The sequence below is a fragment of the Pieris brassicae genome, chromosome 12 (assembly GCF_905147105.1).
Source record: "Pieris brassicae chromosome 12, ilPieBrab1.1, whole genome shotgun sequence".
Lineage (NCBI taxonomy): Eukaryota > Metazoa > Arthropoda > Insecta > Lepidoptera > Pieridae > Pieris > Pieris brassicae.
Genome location: NC_059676.1, coordinates 4,988,583 through 5,011,235, shown reverse-complemented (window position 1 = coordinate 5,011,235; position 22,653 = coordinate 4,988,583). Strand labels below are relative to the sequence as shown.

Below are 22,653 nucleotides of genomic sequence, written 5' to 3'. Positions count from 1 at the left end.
TCTTGCCAATACATCACAATTAGATCACAAAAAAATTAGACTATGATAATTGTGTGCCGAATTTAAATGCAATTTGACCACAAATACATTCATCAAAATGTGAAGTTGTAAATTAATTACATATAGTGTGTAATTACTTAAAATTAACCTTATCTTTATAAAAAAGATATGGTTATTATTATGAGCTACAATTGTACTGTGACATCTATCGCAGTATAATTGTATACATACACTTGTATATTGTATACATTTTTTATTAAAAAATATATTTTGTTAAAGATACTGCTAGACTAGGCAATAAATAATTTAAAAAAAACATTCAGAAAATAACACAGTTTATTTCTATTTTTTTCACGCAATAATAAATATATTTTAGTGACATCTATCGCATGGTGATGATACTTCTACAATCTAGAACATTTAGTATAAGCATGCTATGTTGCTCGCACGTAAACTTTCCTTGGAGTTTCATAGATGTCTATATTTATGTGTTTGTCATATTAATTATTGAAAGCTGAAAAAATACGACTGTTGTAAATATAATACATCAGAATATTGTGTAAATATTATTATAGTAGAATAATTTAATGTACACAATACAACGATAAAAATGCAGTTTAATGGTCAATACATTACATAGGGACCTCATCGCCACAGTTATACAAGTCTATATTAGATAATATTGTTTTGTATATTTAATTCAGTCTTTAAATCGTACTTCATGATACGGAGGTAACAAAACTTTCATTTGTACGCTGAAATTAGAAAAAAAAAACATAAAAAAGTTGTCTTTGCTAGAGCTGACATTTGGAGGGATACACAGACTTGTAAATTTTTACCCCTTTATTTCTAAAAAAATCAAATCAGTCTGTGAACTTTTTTACCTTAACTATTCGTATTTTGTCATTCGTGTTTCGTCGTAAACTGTGTTTACGATATGATGAAAACAGACGGATATAATTTAGTTTAACACTGAAATTTGATATCTTTAAAAAGAAGGGATAGTTTCATAAATAATAATCTAGGTTAAGGTGAAGCCTAGATATCAAATAGCTTTTTAGATAACGCAACTCTTACGAGGCTGGTCAACATTCGATAAATATTAATTCATTTTATTCCAAACAACACAGATAAATTGACAAATATTTACCCAATTTAATTATTTTTACAAGCTAGCTTATATTGAATTGTGTCCTTAAAATTGTACATGATAATAAACAAAAATAATATAAGGAAATAAATCTATATGCCCAACAATTAACAAGTAATGTATGATTTTTATATAACTTTTTAGTCAGGTGCAGGAAAGTAGTAAGTAGGTACATATTTAAATTACAAGGCCATGTAAAAGAAAGTAAGTATTTCCTACAATCATGCTTAAAAACAATGAAGATAAATAATGTGTAGCTTTAAAACACTGGAATTCCAATGTACTTAACACAATGGGCTAATATGGCAGATGTAAGAAAAATAAAACATAATTAAATCAATGAGTTTTATTGCTTTTCTGAATTTAATAATACAAATAAAATTCCCTGTATACAAACTATTTTATAATAAAAATTATTATGTAATCAATATTTATTTGGATAATGTTCATTTTGTTTATATAGTTAGTAGGCTTATTGTTTAATTATTGTATTAAAGCTAATCTTTGGTATCTTCTACATAATTTCAGTAGTGGTATTAACAAACCAGTTAATGTCATCATTGTCCAATGAATAGTCATCATCAGAAAGCATGTTTCTTTTCGCCTGATGAAGTATTAAATATAAGCCAAACACCATTACACCAGTTAGTAGGAATCTGAAATAAATGATTAATAAAAGATATATATTATTGTATAACTTTATTATATTTGAAAGAAAAACAAAACTAGGTTAAAAACAATTTTACAGTGACATTTTTATACTATACTTAATGTTTTATATTGTAAGTATAAATATTCATTATTAATCATAAAGAAATAATCTCGCTCACAGATATGGAATTTCTGCAGATAACATACTTAGCTTTTTTGCTGTAAGAAGGATTTCATCAATAAGTACAAGCAAGCAATGCAATATAAATAAAAAAGGAACCAAAGAAGCAAAAATGAATTAAGTGTTTATGCTACAAATTTTTGTAGTAAAAATATTAGGAGCAATTATAAGTTGTTTACTCTAAATACTAGTCAAGTTCTATATTTAAATGTCATGTTTTTTTTTAAAATGATAACTAAATTGAGGATTATACATACTCTGCTAACTTTAACTAACTATTTGTGTTTTCTGTAAACAATATGAGAGGACTTGAAAAGTATTTAGAGCTGAAGCTTCCCTGTAGTTATTACCCTCTTATGAGGGAGGAATACTTTTATGTTTTTATGGGTTAATACAGAAGTAATCATACAAAACTCACTGTCCATTGTGATTGTATAATCCACAAAACAAATTAGGTATTCTGTCTTAGAGTATAATTAGTCAATATACTCTATGTATTCTCTTCTAAAAGGTATAGCTGTAGTAACAGGTACTGCACTGTAAGTCGTTGAAGTCGTGTTACGCTTTGATGCAGTATAAACAGCGTTAAAGAATTTAATCGACCAAAACGCAGAGAATATTAGTGCTCCAAATATAATCACACTGTAAGTATAGTTAATAGTTAGTTATTATTCGGAATAGTATGACTCTTGTTTGTTCATACCATATTAAGGTTTTTAAATCAAAGGCATCTCTAGTTCATGTAGCGCCCATCTATCAATACGAAAGCGAGTGTTTAAAATGAAAAAGGTAGGAACAGATGTACATTGTACATGGGCGCATGGTTCATTAGGGATCTACTTATTTACCGACCAGGTAGAAGCCATGAACGGTTTTATAGTGTGGATCGAGTCTTAAAATGCCGCAGCAAACAGCGCTGTTTGAGGGCGCCCTGTTCTATATAATATATGTACTGATGTAGTATTATAGAGGAACTTCAAGTACTCTATTAATTTATAAGTAATTAAGAAAACAGAGGTATTCGTTAAAGACCAAGAATCGACTACCTCTGCTCTCCTTTGTATTTCATAAGCCTTCCCTTTGATTACCTTGCGTATTCAATAGCGATTTATCCATTGTGTCTTAATGAACTAAGAAACATAGTTTATACATTAGATTAAATTATTTTCCGCCATTATTACACCTACAAAAATACAAAGTAAACCAGTTATTTGATTCATATTTTTCTAAAATTTTTTTACCGGCAATTGTGCTCAAGGCCTTCGTGTTAGATGCCAGGAGCGTTAAGTGGTCTAGTTTAATTATGGCATTCGCATTCCCTTTGTACCTAATAAAACGTATGATACCGTGAATTACTGAAAAACATCTAAAAACCTCGCATCGGGCAAAATTTTATTAAGACCTAAACATTTTTGAAGCCATTACTTGCTCCAAAAAATACGAATGTACTTAATAAAGAAATAAATAATACTTACAGACCAGCGCCCATTTCTGAAAATCCAACCACCAGTGCACACAACAGATGTTCTTTCACCGTTAAATCTAGAAGACTTCGAATATTTTGACTCGTATTTATTAACTTTTGTTTTAGTGTTTATTTTAACATACCATTGTCCTCTTTGTTGTTGTTGAACTCTTTGATTGTTTGCGTTATATTGAAAAGATGCCCAAATAAATAAATGGCGTAATCTGTGACAGTAGTTAAAAAAAAATCGTATTTACTGGTGAAATGTTGAAATATTCTTCATCATCTATTGTAGAGTGCTTCCTCGTAAAATATATCTCATTAATATTTTAATTATTATTATTAATAGGTATTTTGATAAAAATACTTTATGTTGAATAACATATAATATTTACATACAAATATATATTTAGATTTAATATATTGATATAAGAAACGAAATCATTATACAAAGTAGCATTTTTATCTTCTATCCACCTTCGTTATTTTATTGTTCTTTATACATCTTTAATCTTCTTAAAACCAAGTTGACCCTGTCACCGCCTAAAAATAATATTTTTGTTATCGATTATTTGTTTTCGCAAAAATATCAACACATGATAGTATTACGACCATTGTCAGTTCACATTGAGTATAGATAGTACAAATTAAAATATTTACCGAATCCAGTTAAATTTGTAATTGGAATTTCGTTATTAACACGGTCCATTGCGAGTAAATGTTTGGCGCCGAGTAGTAATGTTACCATCAGCGCACCAAAGATGAGGAAGCTGAAATAATTTCAATGAACCCAATCACGCATGTCAAACTATATCCCCCTTAATCATAAAAAAGGCTAAATCTAACATAAGGTCCCATGGGAATTCATCTCTTTCTGTCAAATTGTGTTTACTCTATGATGAAAAGTAACGGAATATTAGAGAGTTGATTTTATTATATTATTGTGTAGATTTATTCTTTAACGTGCCTTAGCCGTACGTTCAAGAGAGAAGCGTATCAATTCTTAAACGGCCGCAAGGCCCTTGCGAACGCTCGGACAATGTGAGTTGTCAACGAGTGGCGGTAACACTTAACATCAAGTGAGCCTCCTGCCCGTTTTCCTTATATAAAAAACATCGTAGTGATAGCGATGCCGATTCCAATAGTTTGACCCACAAATTTTAGACATCAGCGTTTATAAAAAACTACAAAGACATATTTGTGACAGTTTTGTAGAGTTGTAGATAATTTGGCGTTTTCTATTCAAGGCAACCAAATCCTAAATAGTTTAAAGTATTAACAAGTACAGCTTACAGTACAGTCTCAGTAACCAAGGGCTCCAATGACTTTATTTTTAAACAGGTGTTTTTGAATTAAATTAAAAGGAAAAATATTTTAGTGAAACAATATATTGAGTTTGACTTTGTGACTTTAAAAATATCCTCAAAATGCATTTTATTATTGTAAGTTGGAACTTTCCTTTACATAACTTAAGATTTTAGTTTTGTTACGTCTCCTGTAGCAAATCCTAGAATGTTAATGGTTTGCTACTGCATAAGTCACCTCGCCAATTTAATGATTCAAAATAAATTAAAAATTATACTTACGTCCCTGCGATCATGCTCTCAACACAAAACACTATGAATACTATGTGTACTGCAACCAAGTGTTTGGATGTTATGATATTAACATCCTTTCCTTCTATACACACGAGATTGTAATAGGATGTTAAAATAAACATAATTTTACAAAAAAATCCACACAAAACAAACAAAAATTTATAATATATTTTAAGTAATCACGAATCATATATGCAAATGTTCAGAAATGCTTAGAGTTATTTGAAATGAAATGCGAATTATATATGTTCATATATTGTTATAATAAAATTCGCTTCTTAACAGTTTCCTAAGTTCTGCACCAGAACTGGATATATTTACGAATGTAAAATGTTTTTATTTTTAGAATACTTACAAAATGTGTTAGCAGCCTTAGGTAGTATGTATGTTAGTATACATTATAATTATTATTTGACATAAACGAGTGTTCACAAAACACACTGGTCTTACAGCTATCTATTAAATGGCTTTTGTCAAATATTCGAATATGTCATTGATAATATAAATAAATTATAAAATCACTATCACATTGGTTTTACCTACACGGATATTTACTTTTTGAGAGATACTTTCCGTTAAGATTAATATACGCTACAATTTATAAACTCCTGTTGTTACATCTCCAGTTACATTGGTGGTAATAGAAGCGATTCATCTTCAAATATATCAAGAATTCTTCTGCGCGTCACATTTTCTGGTGGAACTGTAGTTCTAACAGGTGCTAAGCCAGATTCCAATCTCGGTCTTCCAACTCTAACCTCGGGCGTAATAGTATCAATTACATTACCACTGCCTTCGTTAACCACATCCAACTCATGACCACCTGAACCGCTACCGAAATCATCTTTTACATCACCACTACTCTCGTAACCACCATCTTCATCATACTTAGGAGTAGTTGTGGTTGTAGTGATTGCACTACTGGTGGTATTACCAAAAAAGCTGCCTTCCATTAAGGCATATTTAGTTGCCCAATACGTTCCGAAAGCTAACAAGCACGTCACTAGCAAGCTGAAAAATGTTAAATATATAGACATTTATGGATAAAAAAATATTTTACTTTCATGTGTCCTGTACGGACACGTCCTGTACGTCCGTTAAACGCTTTAGATTTTAAAAACAACCGGTACAGCTATCCTGCGTGGCTAAAGAGTATTTTCGATTGATGTGTCATTTTATTCAACACTTCGTTGTAAAACAGTATAATTAGAATTAAATCAATTTATATATCACTGTTTACATGATATGTGTTAATTGCTTTGTTTTGTTCCATTAGTTTTGTATAAATGACTATATGTTCTTGCTAAACTTATCTAGTGGTGGCCTGGAAGCGATCGCTCGAAATCGATAATGCTGCCAGTTGCCTTCCTTTTCATTTAATAAGTCAATGGTATTATATTTATGTATGCAAAGTGTTGATAAATAAATAATAAGAAGGACAACAGCCGGCCTTATCGCTTTCGAGCTATCTCCAGGTAACTAAAGGCAGTTTAACACATATAACATAGAAAGTATATAATTAAACATTTATGTTGGAATGAAAAATGTAATGTTATTCTTAGCTGTTAGACTTTTTAGATCATTAGACTGAGCCTAAAATACTTACAATCCAAATGTCATGGTTCTAACAAGACGCGGTAGCAGAAGATAATGTGTTTGAACTAGCTGATTAAAGGAAGTATTCTCTGGTTGACCATAACATCAATACGTATAAGGGCATTGATACATTTTCAATTTTCGTAAAATATATATTTAGTATTAAAATTAAAATATTTTCTAATCATACCTAAGGACATAGTTAATTAAAAATATTTGTTCATGTTCATGTCTATTAGTTCTTTCTGTGCAATTGTGTATAACAAAAGTGTGTGTTTACACAATGTATCAAATTCTAGGCTTAAGCAAACTTAAAATATCAACATATTATGTGTTATATAAACTAATAACAAGATGGAACCGGGCCTTAAAATCAGAAGAACGAACAAACATTTCCGGTTAAATATTGTCTAAATATGAAAGCGTGAGAAAATTGTACTGTAGATATTATTTCGTCACTGTGATCAACCCGAGGTTATAACTTCGAACCCCAGTTTAGAGTCATTACATTTAAAAATAATAATAAGTCGTTTATTTGCCAAGACAGTGGTACAATCAGCCATATACATAGGCATGCATATGTCATATAATTTTTTTGTCTTATCAAAAATCAAAATATGTTTATTTAGTTTAGATGCGTCTTAGCGCCTGCTTATGAACGTCAAAAACGTTTACAAAATTGGCGAAAGAGCAAGACTACGACTATATTATAATAAAGACATTAACATAATGTCAAAGTTATTTACAATTGGTCTCAAACCTGTGGCCCAAATACTCGCCTACGCTATAAAGGAGTGCCTTTAAAAGAATTACTCCCCTTGAAATAATTACACGGCAGCGAAAGTTCCAGGAAGGTGATTAAATAGTTTTATAGCCATGGCGTAACAATTTTTTGGTTGTGGTTTATTTATTTTATACAGAAATAAATAAAAAAATATCCTTAAATCATTTATTTGATTCTAAAACTTAAACTATATACAAGCGTGTGAATTCAATAAAATAAATCATCATAATTTCGGGACAATGGTAGTTGTTAATGGATTATGAGTTGTGGATGCGTTGTTGTCGGTCATGCTTAATAAATATTTTGTCGTCCAATAGGCGCCAAACGCAAGGATTCCCGTGACTATTATACTGTTGAAAATATATAAAAATGTTACTAATAGTAAATTTGATAAATTAGCTTAGCCTAACGTTAATATAAAGAATAAACATTGAAAACAGAATATGTAAAGGATACATGAATCATAATTTCTAAAATTACATCCAGTAGAGATTTAAAGAAACCTTGAGAAGGATTTTAGTTATGCATCAAATATATTAAATTCAAAGCACTTGAAAGAAGAAGAGGAATATAAAAGAAGAGGAAGAAATAAAGATAGGAGTAGTGAGTTCGATTAAAAAAATAACTTACAATCCAAAAGGCATTTTAACGATACTAGCAAGATTGCGGTTGAAACATTAATGTTTTAATTATAGCATAATCACTCATTTGTCTTCTTATATATTGTATTAGCAAATGATTTTGATACAACAACGATCACACGCAAAACGGTTTGCGTTCCAGTGTACTGCTATATTTTAGCTTCGGTCGTACATAGTTTTCTTAAATTACTCGCAAATCAGACTTGTCCTTTTAATATCTGTTGTAATTATTATAACTGACCTTATTTATCTTAATCAAACAACTACTACTTGCCTACATTCATTTATTTCCAAAACAATAAAGAACAACCCGTATATTAAATAGCTAGTTACAAATTATAGATATTTATGAATAACGGCTAAAAAATATTATATTATATTTTATATAAAAACTATCAATAACTTTTGTAGCATCTCATATCTTCTACGTCTATTTAGTTACACAAACTTGGTGTAGATGGCGCTAAATAGTGTATCAATAATTATAAAACACGCTATTAGAACAATTTCGTTTTGAGTTATATACTACATAATAAAAAAAATTGGCATCGCTTCTCGGCCTTTTGGCTAAGATCAAAGTGTAGTATCTGTTCTTTTCAGCTTAATATCTGAAAGTTCCCGCATAGCGGGACCAGTATATTAAACTGATTTTTGGAAACTGACGGGATGTTCGGGGCTCGCTCCACTCCTGTTACGGGTCGACCCGGCATTGCAGTGCCGCCGGGATCGGCCCACATAATAAAATTATATGTACTAAAATAAACAATTTTGTTTAATTTATACAATCATCAAATTCTGTTGTCGAGCCGAAAACATAATATCAGTTACCTCTAGTGTTGCTAGTTGCTCATTATGCCAGATTTAGCATATTAATATGTTATTCATTACATTATATTTTAATAGTAGAAAAAATGACACGGAATAACCTTTTTAATATTAATTTATGATTTACAAGAGATTCTGAGGCTATTTCGGGGATATTTTAAAGCCTAAAATATTTCATAGTACTACGGGAAACGAGCAACGCCAGTTATCCGTCAATATTCTTGAAACATTTACAGGGAAGATACAGCAGTTCTTTGCGCCTGTCGCTTCCACGTCATTCGTATTGATACGTTTCACGAACTTAACCATTTTTATGCAGAAATTTTCTAAATGCGACCTGGAAAACTTTGGCTAACTGATCTAAAGTTATTCTTGAATTATTCCTCTAGGTCGCATCTGGCAGCTGCAATCAGAGGATAAGGTGTAGTACGATTTGTTGTACTAGGTTAAAACAAGCAACCCCCAAGCAAGCAGAGCTCGTTTTAAAATGAATACGGGAAAACAAAAACGGATGGAAAATGGAAAAAAGTTCTCCGTAAAAACCCATCAAGATCGATAAGCGACGTAAAGTCTAAACTCTAAAGTCTGTGACACAACTAAGTGGTAGACGAACTATTTTACGTGAGTGACAAAGGTAGACGAATACTTTTGCGTTGTTTTTTACAATATTTAAAAATAATAATTTATGTAGTCTTGAAAGAATTTCCGTAATGTTAAAATAAACTTTAAAATGTTTCTTTAAATCGTGGTTTACTTTTTCTTAAACGTTAATTATTTTACCAATATTTAATTTTTATATTTCACGCTTTGCACTATTTTCCATACTAGCCGATACTTATTTTGCTTTGGGGCTGGTATATTCACACGATAGGGCTTAATGTATTTTTTCGGTGAATTCCAGATGTTTGGATTTACAATATATATAGACATGACATGAAAAATATTTTTATTCGGCTTGATGCTATAATTTGTAGAATATTTTTATATCAGTTACATAAATATTAACTATGTATTATCATTATTTAGATATTATTTATAATTTATGGTTCCATGAAACTTAACCAGTTTACTGTTTAATTGGACAAAACAGTTTTGTCTTATCACAATTTTATCTTCATAGTAAATCTACCTCTTGATTTCTATATTATTTAGTCATTTAGATAAGACTCTGAATTAGTCCATGTTTTGCATGGTCAGAATTAAATGGAAATTTTTACATATTAGATGTCATCTACACTCTGCATGGTATAGCTCATAGTAGGCAATACCTTTAACCGAAAAGTCATGCGCGCTTTATATACTTTGTAAATATTATCGTAATTCATCAATTGGCTTTCCCACAGTTGTTTTCGATAATTATAATCAATTGCGTATATATTTACATCTGCATGTACATATGTATTCATGTTATATTCACTATAATCTCAGAAAAAACTAAAACGACACTAGTTGAAATGATCTTTCTATCAAATATTAAGACACGTGTTATGATCACACAGTGGAGTATTTTATAGACCTAATTATACGATAATATCACCTACCTAATATACCTACTTATATATATGGATAAAACAGCAAAACATTTAATATTCAAATTTAAATTGTATGAGCTCATTTTTACATAATAATAATAATATAAATGAAATCTAAAAATGTTAGAATACTTGCTAAAATACATAAAACTCCGATAGTGAAGTAGATTTTATCAAAACGACTGGATAGAGTTGTTATCTGCGCGGCTTGTTCCAAAACTCCGCTCAGTCTATGCGATCTACGCTCCTTTAGTCTTTTAAATTCTAAGCAAACCTGAAAATAACAGATCCTTAGGATTTCAGCGTATACAAGATATAAAGTCAGATTTGGAGTGATGTAATTAACTAAAAATTGAAGTACGAGATAAGATAAATGAAATAGTAATAATTCTCACCAAAAATAAGCCAGTTGTCACCAATAAAGCTGTACCAGCGAATAAAAAATAGCCGTGAACGAATGTGTAGAGCTTATCTTCCACCACCAGAGTTATTATTAAGCCAATCGGAATAATTATTTGGGACCATATTGCACCACCAACGAGGGTCTGTTCATCTCTATTCTTAGGTCTTAATTCTATATCAGTCCCGGCCCAAAGGCCAGCAGCACCAATAACACAACCCAAGCTGCAGCATTTTAAAATTATACTCGGAACATTGCCTACCATGTCACATAGCAAGAAAACCAGTTCGAGAAAGAGAATTGAAATTTTTATACTCCATAATTTATAATAACTCCCGTAAAAACAAGAATTGCAATGACAAATGTCTTATAATGACAATTGCGTTGAAGCATCGCGGAGTTGATCACGAAGTTTAGGTCTAGGGTGTAACAAATCGATAAATTACCGAAGTTAAGCTCTACTTTCCTTAGCGAGAATCTTGATGGGTACAATCAACCTTAGCTAAGTTGGATTTATGCGGAACAGAGTGATGCAGCCCTAAAATGTTTTCTGAATTTCTCGCATTGCAACATTGCGCTGTACGTGACGAATTTAACAAGTAAAATAAATTGCAATGAAATCGTACTAAAAAAACTGCTCAGTTGTTTTGGGACTATTGTATGCAAGCAAGTCTGCAAGGCTAAGAAAATATAGATTAAGCTTAAACAATTTAATACTCCATGTAAATGTGTCGAATTCCATTCTTCGTTGTGTTAATATTAATTTTTGAATTAGACTTATTTACTTTTTATAAGGGGGTAAACAGCTCTAAGTAAAATAAAGTTTTAGTGCGAATCCAGCGCAACAAAATTTTAAATATAGGTTTCCAAAAAAGCGGACATTACATAGATATATATCTCTTATATTTAGAGATAATTCTCGGTGGTTAAATGTAAATCGCCTATAATCATGTATTTATTATCATTATACTAAATGTATTTAACTAGAATAAACTAATATTAATTTGAAAAAATATCTCCGGACAGTTTATGGGCATCGGTGGTTGTAACATTATGTTTAAGAGAAAATATTCGTTTTTTATTTATTCGATTACTTTTCTTCATTTTATTATAGCTGTTGAGCCATCAAAGGATTATGTGAGTGATGTGACAATGCTGTTATTTTATTATATAAATTTCCTTTCGCGAGCTAATCTTGTGTTGTAGCTGGTAACGCATGAGGTGTAACTCGGGGTCCAAGTTCCAGCGCAATAAGTAGGTTTGTTAGCAAAACTAGCCTACTTGTCTATAATACAAGAAAGCAGAAACAGATCGCTGCTATTATTATGGGACTGCAAACAGCAAGATGTCTCGTTTATCTTAAATAATGTGTATTTTTTTTAAACTAATGAGCAAGTAATAACTTGATTTTGCTTAGCATACTTAAGTGGTTGCCTGGAAGAGATTGCTCGAAAGCGATAAGGCCGCAAGTTGCCCTCCTTTTAATTATGTTCAATTTTTATATTGTAATGAAACGAAGTGTTAATAAAATAAAATAAATTAATATAAATAAATAAAAATTATAAAGTTGATTCATATTCTAACGTAGAAGGTGAAGTAGATTCTAACAGATAATGAAAATTTGAAGCACTGAATTAAAATACTTATAATCTTTTTAGGGTACATTCTCAGTACACGTGTATGACCTACGGCTGTGTAAGGGTCCAAAACGCAAAGACTGTTGCGATATCAAGGCTAAAATGCTCAACAATGTCGACTTATCATATGACATTGTGATCAAAGAGGACGTCATTCCGACCAGGGTATTGGCTTTGCGATAACTTTAATGAATGTCATCACAAAATATAACTGTAGATCTTATTTTAAATGTATAAAAATATATCTCGTAATAATGTAGTGAATAAAATAGATAAATTGAGTTCACATATCAGGATCGCTTTTGGAAGTTAGACTAAGGGCACAGTAATATCTCAAGGGTTAAGTTTATATATTAACTCAATTTGCATCTACCCTATAACTAATATTTTCCTAAGATCTTGTTGTACTTTAGAGTGATATAATGTTCGAATGCTTTTTGGGACTGTTATCATTCTAGCTTTTGTCGTTCTATATTCCCCAATAAAGAAAGGAAAAACAAATATTTATAATGTAAACTAAATGAAATGACTATTAAATATTGGTTGACCTAAATTACATTACTAGAGAAAAGCTCTCTTAGTCTTACTTACTCATATAAAAGTAGTAACAGGGGTAAAATAACCTTTTCCGCTAATAGCCAAACTGTTACAGACCTCAACAATACGTTAAAGTATGTTTACAGGGGAAAATATATGCTAATATCAATGGAAAGAACGTCATCCGTTTTCAGATGAAAAATCCTTGTAATCATCTATTCATGAAGCCACTTTTTCAAGCAATACTTAATGTGACAGATGAGTGCGTCTTTCGTAAAGTGAGTTAATAATTAATCTAAAGATACTTGTTTAATAGACATAAAAAAACGTGTGTGTACTTATGTACACGCAGCAGAAGTTATACTTCTTTGGCGTAACAAGATAAAAATCTTTTCAACAATTTAATCTTTCGCCTTATTCTACGTTTGTAGAAAAAGCGACACTAACAATAGAAAAAATAATCTCTTCACTTTTCCCTAACGCGCCAAAAGAAGAATAACTTCAATTAAATAGTAATTCAGAAGGGTAAGGAAAAACGAGCAATGCACTTTGCTTTATGCTCATGGGCATCTCACAACCTAAAAGATCTGATCCTTATATTTCTATATCTTTTTCGTTATTAATTGTGTTTAGTCGTAAGCGAGTGGATCAGCCATCTTTTTTTATGTACCTGAAGACAAACTGGCAGGAGACTCATCTGATTTCTAGTGATACCGCCATCCATGGACATTAACATTGCCAGAAGGCTCGCAAGTGCGTCGCCGACCTTTTAAGAATTAGTACTCTCTTTTCTTGAAGGACCCTAAGACGAGTTGGTTCAAAAATACTGCAGTGGGCAGCTCGTATAAATTTGCAAGCGGTTACCCGAAGTTAGGTACCGTCTCGCCTTGCTGAGCACATAAGCCTTGTTAGAGGCTATTATAGCCTTCCCTTTTCAATGATTGTGAAACTGAATGTCATTGGATATGTCAACACCCAGTATTCTGATGCTAGTTGATGCCTTAAGGAGAGTATCTTCAAAGAAAAAAGTAGCGACAAAGGGAGTTTTTTTAGCGAAAAACACGCAAACTGGTGTCTTATTGAACTAAAATTAGTCGTCCCCAGTCTGATACCCCACGTAGCAGCGTTATGACTTCAGACACAAGTTTGTTCCGTTACTCATCGACAACTGCCTGAGAAATGCCTGCCCGGCTAATGTAAAGACTATCCCCAGTGCTGTCGTCGTCATAGCAATGAATGTTGCAACATATCATTGATGTGCAGAAGAAACAGGGGAAAACTGGGATAGGACACAGCCTTGTTCGTTCACGGGCTTAAGGTCGGTACATGCTTCGCCGACCTTGATGTTCTGATCATTGAGAAAGTGGAAATCCAGTTGCATAATTTCTTGGGGAGCCCATAGGCTGTATGCTTCGAGATGTCTAAACGTTCGCCTCCACTTGGACACAATAGCCTCTGCTCACCTATATGTAAGGTATACAAGGAGGTCTCCATCTGAGCGACCACGGTGAAAGCCGTACTGATAATCGCTACACCGGAGCCAACTGAGGGGCATAAGTATGCAGCACAATTGGGTTGGTGCTATCAGGCCCACTCGAGTCATGCATGTCCATAGAAGATATTGTTTTGCGGATAGCTCGTTGCCGACTTATTATTCCTAGTAGCATACCGCAATAGTGTCGGTGGTGTCCCTTGGTCATCCAAAGTGGAGTTACAAATGTAACGTTAATATGCAAAGAGATAGACTTGAAATTCGTATTCGCCTTCTTCATCGGGGTATGGGCTATTGAGTCATTCTCCCTGTTCAGTAGTGAAATAAAGTGCTGACAGAAATTCTCTTGGACAGCTTTGGCAAGATACAAAAAGGCTCGAGTCCTCGAAGGGAGGTAGGCTAAATCTGGCAATGTGTGCTGACTTTGCCTTTCCCGTTGGAAGTACCTGTTGGCCAGACAGACATCGTCGACATTTTTTGTGGACAAGGCATTACAAATTCTTCACCAGGTTTTCCTTCGCCGTGCGAGCTAGTGTTTAATGCACATAAAAAGTCCATTGGTGCAGCCGAGGTTAGAACCTATGACCTAAGGGATGAGAGTCGCACGCTGAATCTGTATACAGTAGAGCTTGTGCCTTATACAATTCTCGACGTGATGCATTAATTGAAATTGTGAGGTTTATACCAGATCTACTTGGTCATTCGGTCATTGATGTAAACAAATTCGTCGAGTTAAATAAATAACGTAATACTTTTATTACACTTCGTTAAATTAAGAGTATAAGTAAAATCAGTTCAGCATATTTCAGCATAGTTCATAAACTATATTATATCGTTATTTTTAACGTTTTTGTATAGACCCAAAAATCGAGTAAAGAAACCACCTAAACGACTCCCAGCGGCATATAGTCAGACTAGACTTGTAAAAGTGCTCTATTCGCGGAATTTGGTCAAGAACTAGTATTAATATTAAAACTAAAAGTTATTCGTTTACATACTCTAATAAAGTTTAATTAAAATGTATTGTAACTTTCAGGGTAAGCATCACATACAATTGAATTTAGACACAGTTGCACAAAAATATTATGGTGGCATGTTCTTGTATGGAAATATTACGTTTAAATCAATGTTTTATAACAATGACTGTAATTTATCCTGTACAGTTGTACAAGTAGAATTACTTCCGAAGACGAATAGTACTTTGGCAAAAATTTAATTCGAACTTTAATTTTTATATTCTACGTCGTTAATTTAATAGAATGTGTCTATTTGTGTATGTAATACTGTAAAAATGATTGCAAAAGGTGCTCTATATTATATATTAAAATAAAATACACACAATATGAATCCTTAAAATTTTATTTTATTATAATTTAAATTGAACAGCCGTACTTAGATTTCAATAAATTATCTATCAATGTAACCTTTTAGGTCTGGGCCTTAGATTTGTGTATCTGTTTCATAATATTTTTTATCAGGGTATCAGGTGTGGTCAGGTAATAGGTGTGATCAGCCCGAATGCCTAGTTTCTTTACGATGTTTTTCTTCAACGTACAGAAAGCCGAATTCGCACGAATCCATTAGACAACACGGCTCTCCATTAAATGTTCTAATGATTTATTAACAATTTTAATGTTTGATGGAAATAAGTCACAAAACAAATACTCTATTCAGTAAGCAAATGTTTTAAGTTGGCATAGCAAAAATAGTACTACATTTTATGGAACTGTTAATTCATTAACGAAACGAACATTGTACTAAAATCGTCATGGTTTTTAAAGCTCATTTATTTTAGCTGGGCTTTAAATTTAAGAGACCCAAAACATATACAACACTATTTGCCAAGTATTAAAGAGTATTTTGAATCCTTGAATGACGTGAATGGGTGTGAAAGGGCAAATCTCAAGTTTTAAATACTGTCGCTCCCGAGATGAACACTCCTTTTATCACATCTCTTAGAAAATAAAGTGCAACTCAGTAAGTAAAGTAATATTGACTGAAATCCGAATTTGAAAAACAATAAAAGAATGCGTTCTGCGTGAATTTTACAGAAAGTTTTTTTTTATTTAGTCTGGAGCATTTCTGTCAGCCAGTCATAATTAACGTTTTCATACTATGTTCGTGATGGAACTCTTTGGTGATTTAAATACATGTGTAACAACAATACCCACATTGCAAAAGGGTGTAAATAGTTTACTTTGTTAACACGACATTTTTTGAATTGGTGTAATAAAAATATTTGTAAGCTAAATAGTCGAGTCTATCAATTAAACTGGTAATATTATAAAATACTGATGAGTTCTTAATCAAAAGGGCAACTCTCATCATGATCCAATTGAACGCAATACATTCCTCTCGATCTGAAACAAAATAAATTTATAAATCGTATAAAAACAATTGGTATTTCATAGTAATATAGAGAAGTGAATTATAATTTCTATATTATGAAACAAATAAAACTGGCCCTATTTAAAAAAAAATTAACAATAGAATGCTATATTAACCCTGAGTAATAAAGTCTTAAAATTTTAAAATTATATATGGAAACTAAAGTTATTAATTTATAATTAAACAATAGCCTCTTGTAAAAAAATACTCTAAAATCTTGTGACTCAGTCGTAAATGGAAACATATATTTACGAATCTTACGTGGGTGGTATATCATCTCCGAGGCGTATAGGTTTTGCATCGGCCACTAGTAGCGATGTACCCTGCTTCGGACAGGAAGAGTCACAAGGCACGCCCATCATACGTACGCGCTTGCGTACACTAGCCGCAAAGTAACAGGAACTCATGAAATGACTACACCTTGCTACACCTGCACAAACATAATACTGTCAAATGTTATTCAAAAACTCGTTCAAGCTGGATTGGAATTTTTCAAAAGTCAAAAATCATTTATTCATATAGGTTACACAATGTACACTTATGAACGTCAAAAAAAAGGAAATATACTTTAAATGCTTATAATTTTACATTTACTCCCAGTTCTCAAATCAAGGGCGTAGAACGGAAGAGAAGAACTGGCAATAAACTCTCCGCCACTCTTTTTAATCGCCAAGTTTTTTTTGTATTACACAACGTTTGTAAGGAGCTGCAACCATCACACCATGTTCCACATGACAATAGCAGGAGGCATGGTGAAATAGGAGCACGCACTTACATTCTCGTGGGAACAACACGCAAATACATAGTCGAAATAACTAACGCATACACGAATTCAAGCACGACCAGTCACCAGTCAGTTTTGAAAAATATATTGACCTTTTAATGTATATATTTGAAAGAGGAAATATGTATAAATTTGTAACGAATAAACGGCTATTGGACGGATTTACTTAAATATTTATCATTTATTTATTTAATATTTTATTGCCAATATCAGCACTATATACAATAATTAAATAATAAGGAGGACAAGCGGCGGTATTGCAGAGATATCTTCCAGGTCACCTTTTAAGAAAAAAAATAATTAAATAAGGTGAGGGCAAGAAGTGAAAATAAAAAAAGTTAATCAATGGCGCTCCAATCTTTTTTGGTCTGGGCCTCAGATTTCTGTATCTGTTTCATGATCATTAGTTAATCTAGGCAAGCAGATGATCAGCCATCTGTGCCTGACACACGACGTCGCCTTCTTGTGTCTAAGGCAAGCCGGTTTCCTCACGATGTTTTCCTTCACCGTTCGAGCTAGTGTTAAATAGAATGAAAATCCATTGGTGAACAGCCGGGGATCGAATCTCCGACCTCAGGGGTGAGAGTCGCACGCTAAAGCTAACACTGATCTTAAAGTGTCAACTACTATAACTAAAACATAAAGAAAAAAAACAATTAAAACAGGTATAGACTACACATGAATCATGATAATAATATACGAAAGTGTTACTTGTGGATTATGTTAGGGATACGATGTGGGCAAGGACAGTAGAGATTTAAAACAGAGAAGGAGCTAAGCTAGAGACAGAAAGTGAAATCCACAGCCGTAATTCGAGATGAGAATTTAAATTAAATAGGAGTACATTTGTTTAGATTAAATATTTTTATAATACTATCAAAATTATACTTCCGCCAGATGAAATATTAGTTAAGCGTTTATAATATAATTTTAGCTATTACTATGTGCTTAACCTAAGAATTCCATGTGCACCAATATATATTATTATGTGTTAGACAGCGAGAAACAACATTGTTTAACACTAAGGGAGTAACACAGTAACAGCATGCTATTGAAGTTTCATTGAAGTTCTTGGACAAGATTATATATATATATATATATACAAGATTATATATATATATATATACAAGATTATATATATATTATTTATTTATTTATTCATACGTCTTTAGAAAAATAAAGGAAACACAAATAACACAAAACATACAAATTACAAGGGATTCATTCAAATTTCACGGGCGGCCTTATCGCTAATAAGCAATCTCTTCCAGGCAACCCTAGTAAGAGAAAAACAAAAAAAATTATGAGTGCAAGAAGTGCAGAACCAAATAACTAGTAACAAACCAAAAATGAAAAGCTAATCTTACAGATTCATGAATAGCGAATAGCGATGCAAATGCAATATAAAAGAAAAGGAAAAAAATTACACAAGTCACGATTGATCATGATAGGATAAAGTTAAGAAGTGTTTATACAGAAGAGTTTTAAAAGACGATAGAGAGGTAGCCAATTCGACAACTTAATGGCGGAGATCCTAAATGACTTGCCTATGAAGGATAGACCTGAATACCATTATGTTAATAATTATTATTTATATATAAATGTTGTGTGAAGCGCTGTTGAAGCACTTATGAAAAGAAAAATCTCAGACAAATATTATTACAGACTGGATCATATTAGGTCCTTACATATGAAATTGGCGTAGTGTATGGGAGGAACAAAAAGTCGAATATTTTTAAATATAATATATTTAATTAATTAAAGTATGAACCATTGTTTTCTATGCACTTTTGCCATCTCATAGGTAGTTCATTGATCCCTTTACTAAAAAAATCAGTCGGGCGGGAATCAATAAAATCTGTGAAGGTGATTTGGACTACCCCATCAGAGTTAAATTTTTCCCTTGCAAGAAGTTGTCCAAATTTCGAAAAAAATGGTAATCTGTTCGAGCAAGGTCCGGGGAGTACGGAGGATGTCTTAGACATTCCATTTGAAACTTTTCTAATTTGGTAGCTGTCTGTTGTGCAGTGTGTGGTCTAGCGTTGTCGTGAAGTAGCAGTGGCGTGGAGCGATTGACCAGCCTAGGTTGTTTAGCCGCTAGCTTTTCGATCATGGTTTGCAATTGCTGACAATAGACATCAGCCGTAATAGTCTGGCCAGATTTGAGAAAACTTCAATGAACAATACCGGCACTAGTCCACCAAACGCTTACAAGTAACTTTTTTGGGGCTAATTTTCGCTTGGGGCAGGATTTGGCTGGCTGGCCAGGATCCAACCATTGCGCTGAGCGCTTCCGATTATCGTAAAGAATCCATTTTTCATCACAGGTAACGATTCGGTTTAAAATACCTTCATTATTGAGCCGGTTCTGTAATGTAACGCAGCAGTCGACGCGCGTTTGCCAGTTTGCTTCAGTCACTTCATGAGGTACCCCCTTTCAAGCTTTTTAATCTTCCCAATTTGCTTCAAGTGAATTAAAACAGTTTTATCACTAACACCGCAGCCTGCAGCTAACTCGGACGTGGTTTACGATGGATCCGATTCCACAATAGCCTTCAATACTTCATTATCAACTTGGGTCTCATGCCGTCCACGGGGCTTGTTCTGCAGGTCGAAATTTCTAGAACCAAAACGTTGGAACCAAAAACGAACTGTGCTTTCTTTTACAACATGACCGCCATACACATCATTCACCCTTCGAGTCGTTTCCGCAGCACTAGTGCCACGGCGGAACTCGTACTCGTAAATAATGTGATAATTTAAGTTTTCCATTTTGTAAAATGGGTGACGCAAGCAGAAAAAATAGAAGAAAAAAAAACAAATGAATGACGGTCATCGAAGCATAAATACATGAGTAAATAGCTGTACAAATTTGAATTTGGAATTCCTTACCAAAAAGGAGGTATTTGAGGTCAAAGTGGCCAGTACGAGAAAACGCCAATTTTATATTTAAGGACCTAATATTTAAATCATTATTACCGCACTAATTTGGGGTACAACGCTCCACTGCAATGTGCAATCGGAGACTGAACAATCTTGATATTTTTACGGATCGCCTATACGATTACAGGAAGGTCATTCTGTTGTCACTTGTCAGTAAGGTTCTTTAGCTATGCATTACAATTTAAGGTATTTTTTGTAATACATTTGTATTATTAATTTTTTGTAAACTTATGTTAGTTATAAGCACTATTATATTATATTGTTAAGTGCTCACGCCTATTATCAAGGACACACATTGGTTATAATTTGAATAACTTGTTTTCTTTTTTGTTTATCCTATGTGTGGCCTTGGGTGTTAGTTAGTTAGTGGGTATAAGTAACATAATATGCAATGCAAAAATCTTCTACGAGTTCTAGTAATCAACACTTTGCTGGTTTCCCGATTTAGAGAGGATTTTACGAACAAAGAACAAAGGAAAGGAAAATATGGTATGAAAATGTTTCATTTTATACAATTCATTTCCTTTTTAAAACTATCAATAACTTTGTTTTTGGAATTTGACATCTCCTTCATCGTAATAGATAACAATATCGGGCGCTTATAAAAATATGCCTATCTATCTACGTGAATAGATAAGCCTTAAATGAAATGAAGCCTTATACTTAGATTAACTGACTGTCAGTTGTCACTGTGGTTTTGTATTAGGTGTCTAATTAGCCACAAGATTTTCTACAAGGGCGAAAGTTCACACAGATTTCATAAGCCTCATTCGAAGATTAATAACATAATAAAATGTTGTTATCAGGAGATTTTACCCACTACAGAACTTCAGGGAGAGTCGGTTTATACGCAACATACTAAAGCCCATATTATATTTATTATTATAATATAACTATGAATTGTCATACGATATATATTACTAATTTATATAATAGATGACGTTCACTATTGTTTTTTTTCTTTTTGCATTTCTCTGTGCTGCTATGCAGAAAAAAAAACAGGCTGGTATATAAATCTATTGGCGGGCAATGATAAACAAATTCAGTTTAATCAATTCTTGCATTACGACAACTTCAACTATATTAAATTAAAATATTCTGTTTAATGAAACCATAAAAAAAATACGTATAGACGTAAAATTATTAGTATTTTGTAACAGAATTAGATAGTCCTGTTTAACTTATCTTGTAGGTATCGTCAGTCCTTTGACAAAAGACTGTACGAGAAGACTTTTGCTGATAATTAAACTTTCGTTTAACAAGAAATTCCTATAGTCAGCATATCATTCCATTTAACACTTTGTTATGGCATAAGTACACTTACGCATCGCATGACCCTTGCATCCGGGTTGTAGCCTGCCACCATTTACGCAGAAATCTACATGGCCAATTTGACCACTCTCTCCCAGAAATCCAGCATTTGTGTGAACTACCTGGACCACGTTTGCGTCATCACGACTGAGGCGGAACTCTCTTGAACCATATTCAGAGACTAGGGGTCGAGCTGGATCTAATCCTGTGAAAATGTATACAATTATAAGTACTGTGTACCTCTATAGTATGTTTTGTAATCGTGATTAAAAATTTGTATGATTTTTTTTAGTTTATTACCTAAAACCACCTGCTTTTTAATCAGAGAAAATGCCTTTGTACTAATTGTGGACAAATTTTCGACACTCGCCAAGAGTGTATCTCTGAATCTGAGCATCCCTTCAGGGCAACAGCGAGATTACATTTTTAATAATGCACCCTTTGCTATTGTGATTAGTCAAACGGAAAGGATTGGGAAAACGGATTGGGTAAGCGATGCTGTTTCTAAGCGCAATCCGTTAGTTTACTACGTTAGTATGTTCTGGATTTGATTATCGAGTTAACCATTATTAATTGTAAATGAAAATTTAGCTCTTACCTTTTTTAAAACACGATGAAATTATTTATTGAATAGCCAACAAAATTACAACTTAAGGTTAAATCGTACTAATAACTTTATGTATCAATAGTAGGTGTATATAATATATAACCTATTAAAATATAAACTTAAAATTTTAA

General features: G+C 32.6%; 1 protein-coding gene, 3 long non-coding RNA genes and 1 other non-coding gene across 6 annotated transcripts in view; 1 reads left to right on the top strand and 4 right to left on the bottom strand.

Moving 5' to 3' along the window:
• Positions 1 to 1,572: 1,572 nt before the first annotated feature.
• On the bottom strand, positions 1,573 to 3,711 carry LOC123717511. Of its 2 annotated transcripts, XR_006754829.1 has the most exons (4): positions 3,458 to 3,711; positions 3,071 to 3,165; positions 2,401 to 2,624; positions 1,573 to 1,806 (listed from the first exon to the last, which is right to left on the bottom strand). It is a non-coding gene; the product is annotated as an uncharacterized LOC123717511 (long non-coding RNA). The 2 variants fall into 2 exon arrangements; XR_006754830.1 differs by lacking the exon at positions 3,071 to 3,165.
• A 229-nt stretch (positions 3,712 to 3,940) lies between these two features.
• On the bottom strand, positions 3,941 to 5,089 carry LOC123717450. Its single transcript, XR_006754820.1, has 3 exons — positions 5,034 to 5,089; positions 4,108 to 4,217; positions 3,941 to 3,990 (listed from the first exon to the last, which is right to left on the bottom strand). It is a non-coding gene; the product is annotated as an uncharacterized LOC123717450 (long non-coding RNA).
• A 2,487-nt stretch (positions 5,090 to 7,576) lies between these two features.
• Positions 7,577 to 8,102, bottom strand: LOC123717503. The gene is made up of 2 exons (XR_006754828.1): positions 8,056 to 8,102; positions 7,577 to 7,775 (listed from the first exon to the last, which is right to left on the bottom strand). It is a non-coding gene; the product is annotated as an uncharacterized LOC123717503 (long non-coding RNA).
• A 511-nt stretch (positions 8,103 to 8,613) lies between these two features.
• LOC123717594 lies at positions 8,614 to 8,806 on the top strand. The gene has a single exon (XR_006754846.1). It is a non-coding gene; the product is annotated as a U2 spliceosomal RNA (small nuclear RNA).
• A 7,123-nt stretch (positions 8,807 to 15,929) lies between these two features.
• Positions 15,930 to 22,653, bottom strand: part of LOC123717278 (phospholipase A1) — a 32,299-nt gene continuing 25,575 nt past the window's right edge. Inside the window, exons 6-8 of the mRNA XM_045673190.1 lie at positions 21,929 to 22,120; positions 17,139 to 17,307; positions 15,930 to 16,849 (exon numbers count right to left, since the gene is read on the bottom strand). Coding sequence (XP_045529146.1) covers positions 16,792 to 16,849; positions 17,139 to 17,307; positions 21,929 to 22,120 — 419 coding nt within the window. The 3' untranslated portion in view covers positions 15,930 to 16,791. The remainder of the gene's footprint in view (positions 16,850 to 17,138; positions 17,308 to 21,928; positions 22,121 to 22,653) is intronic.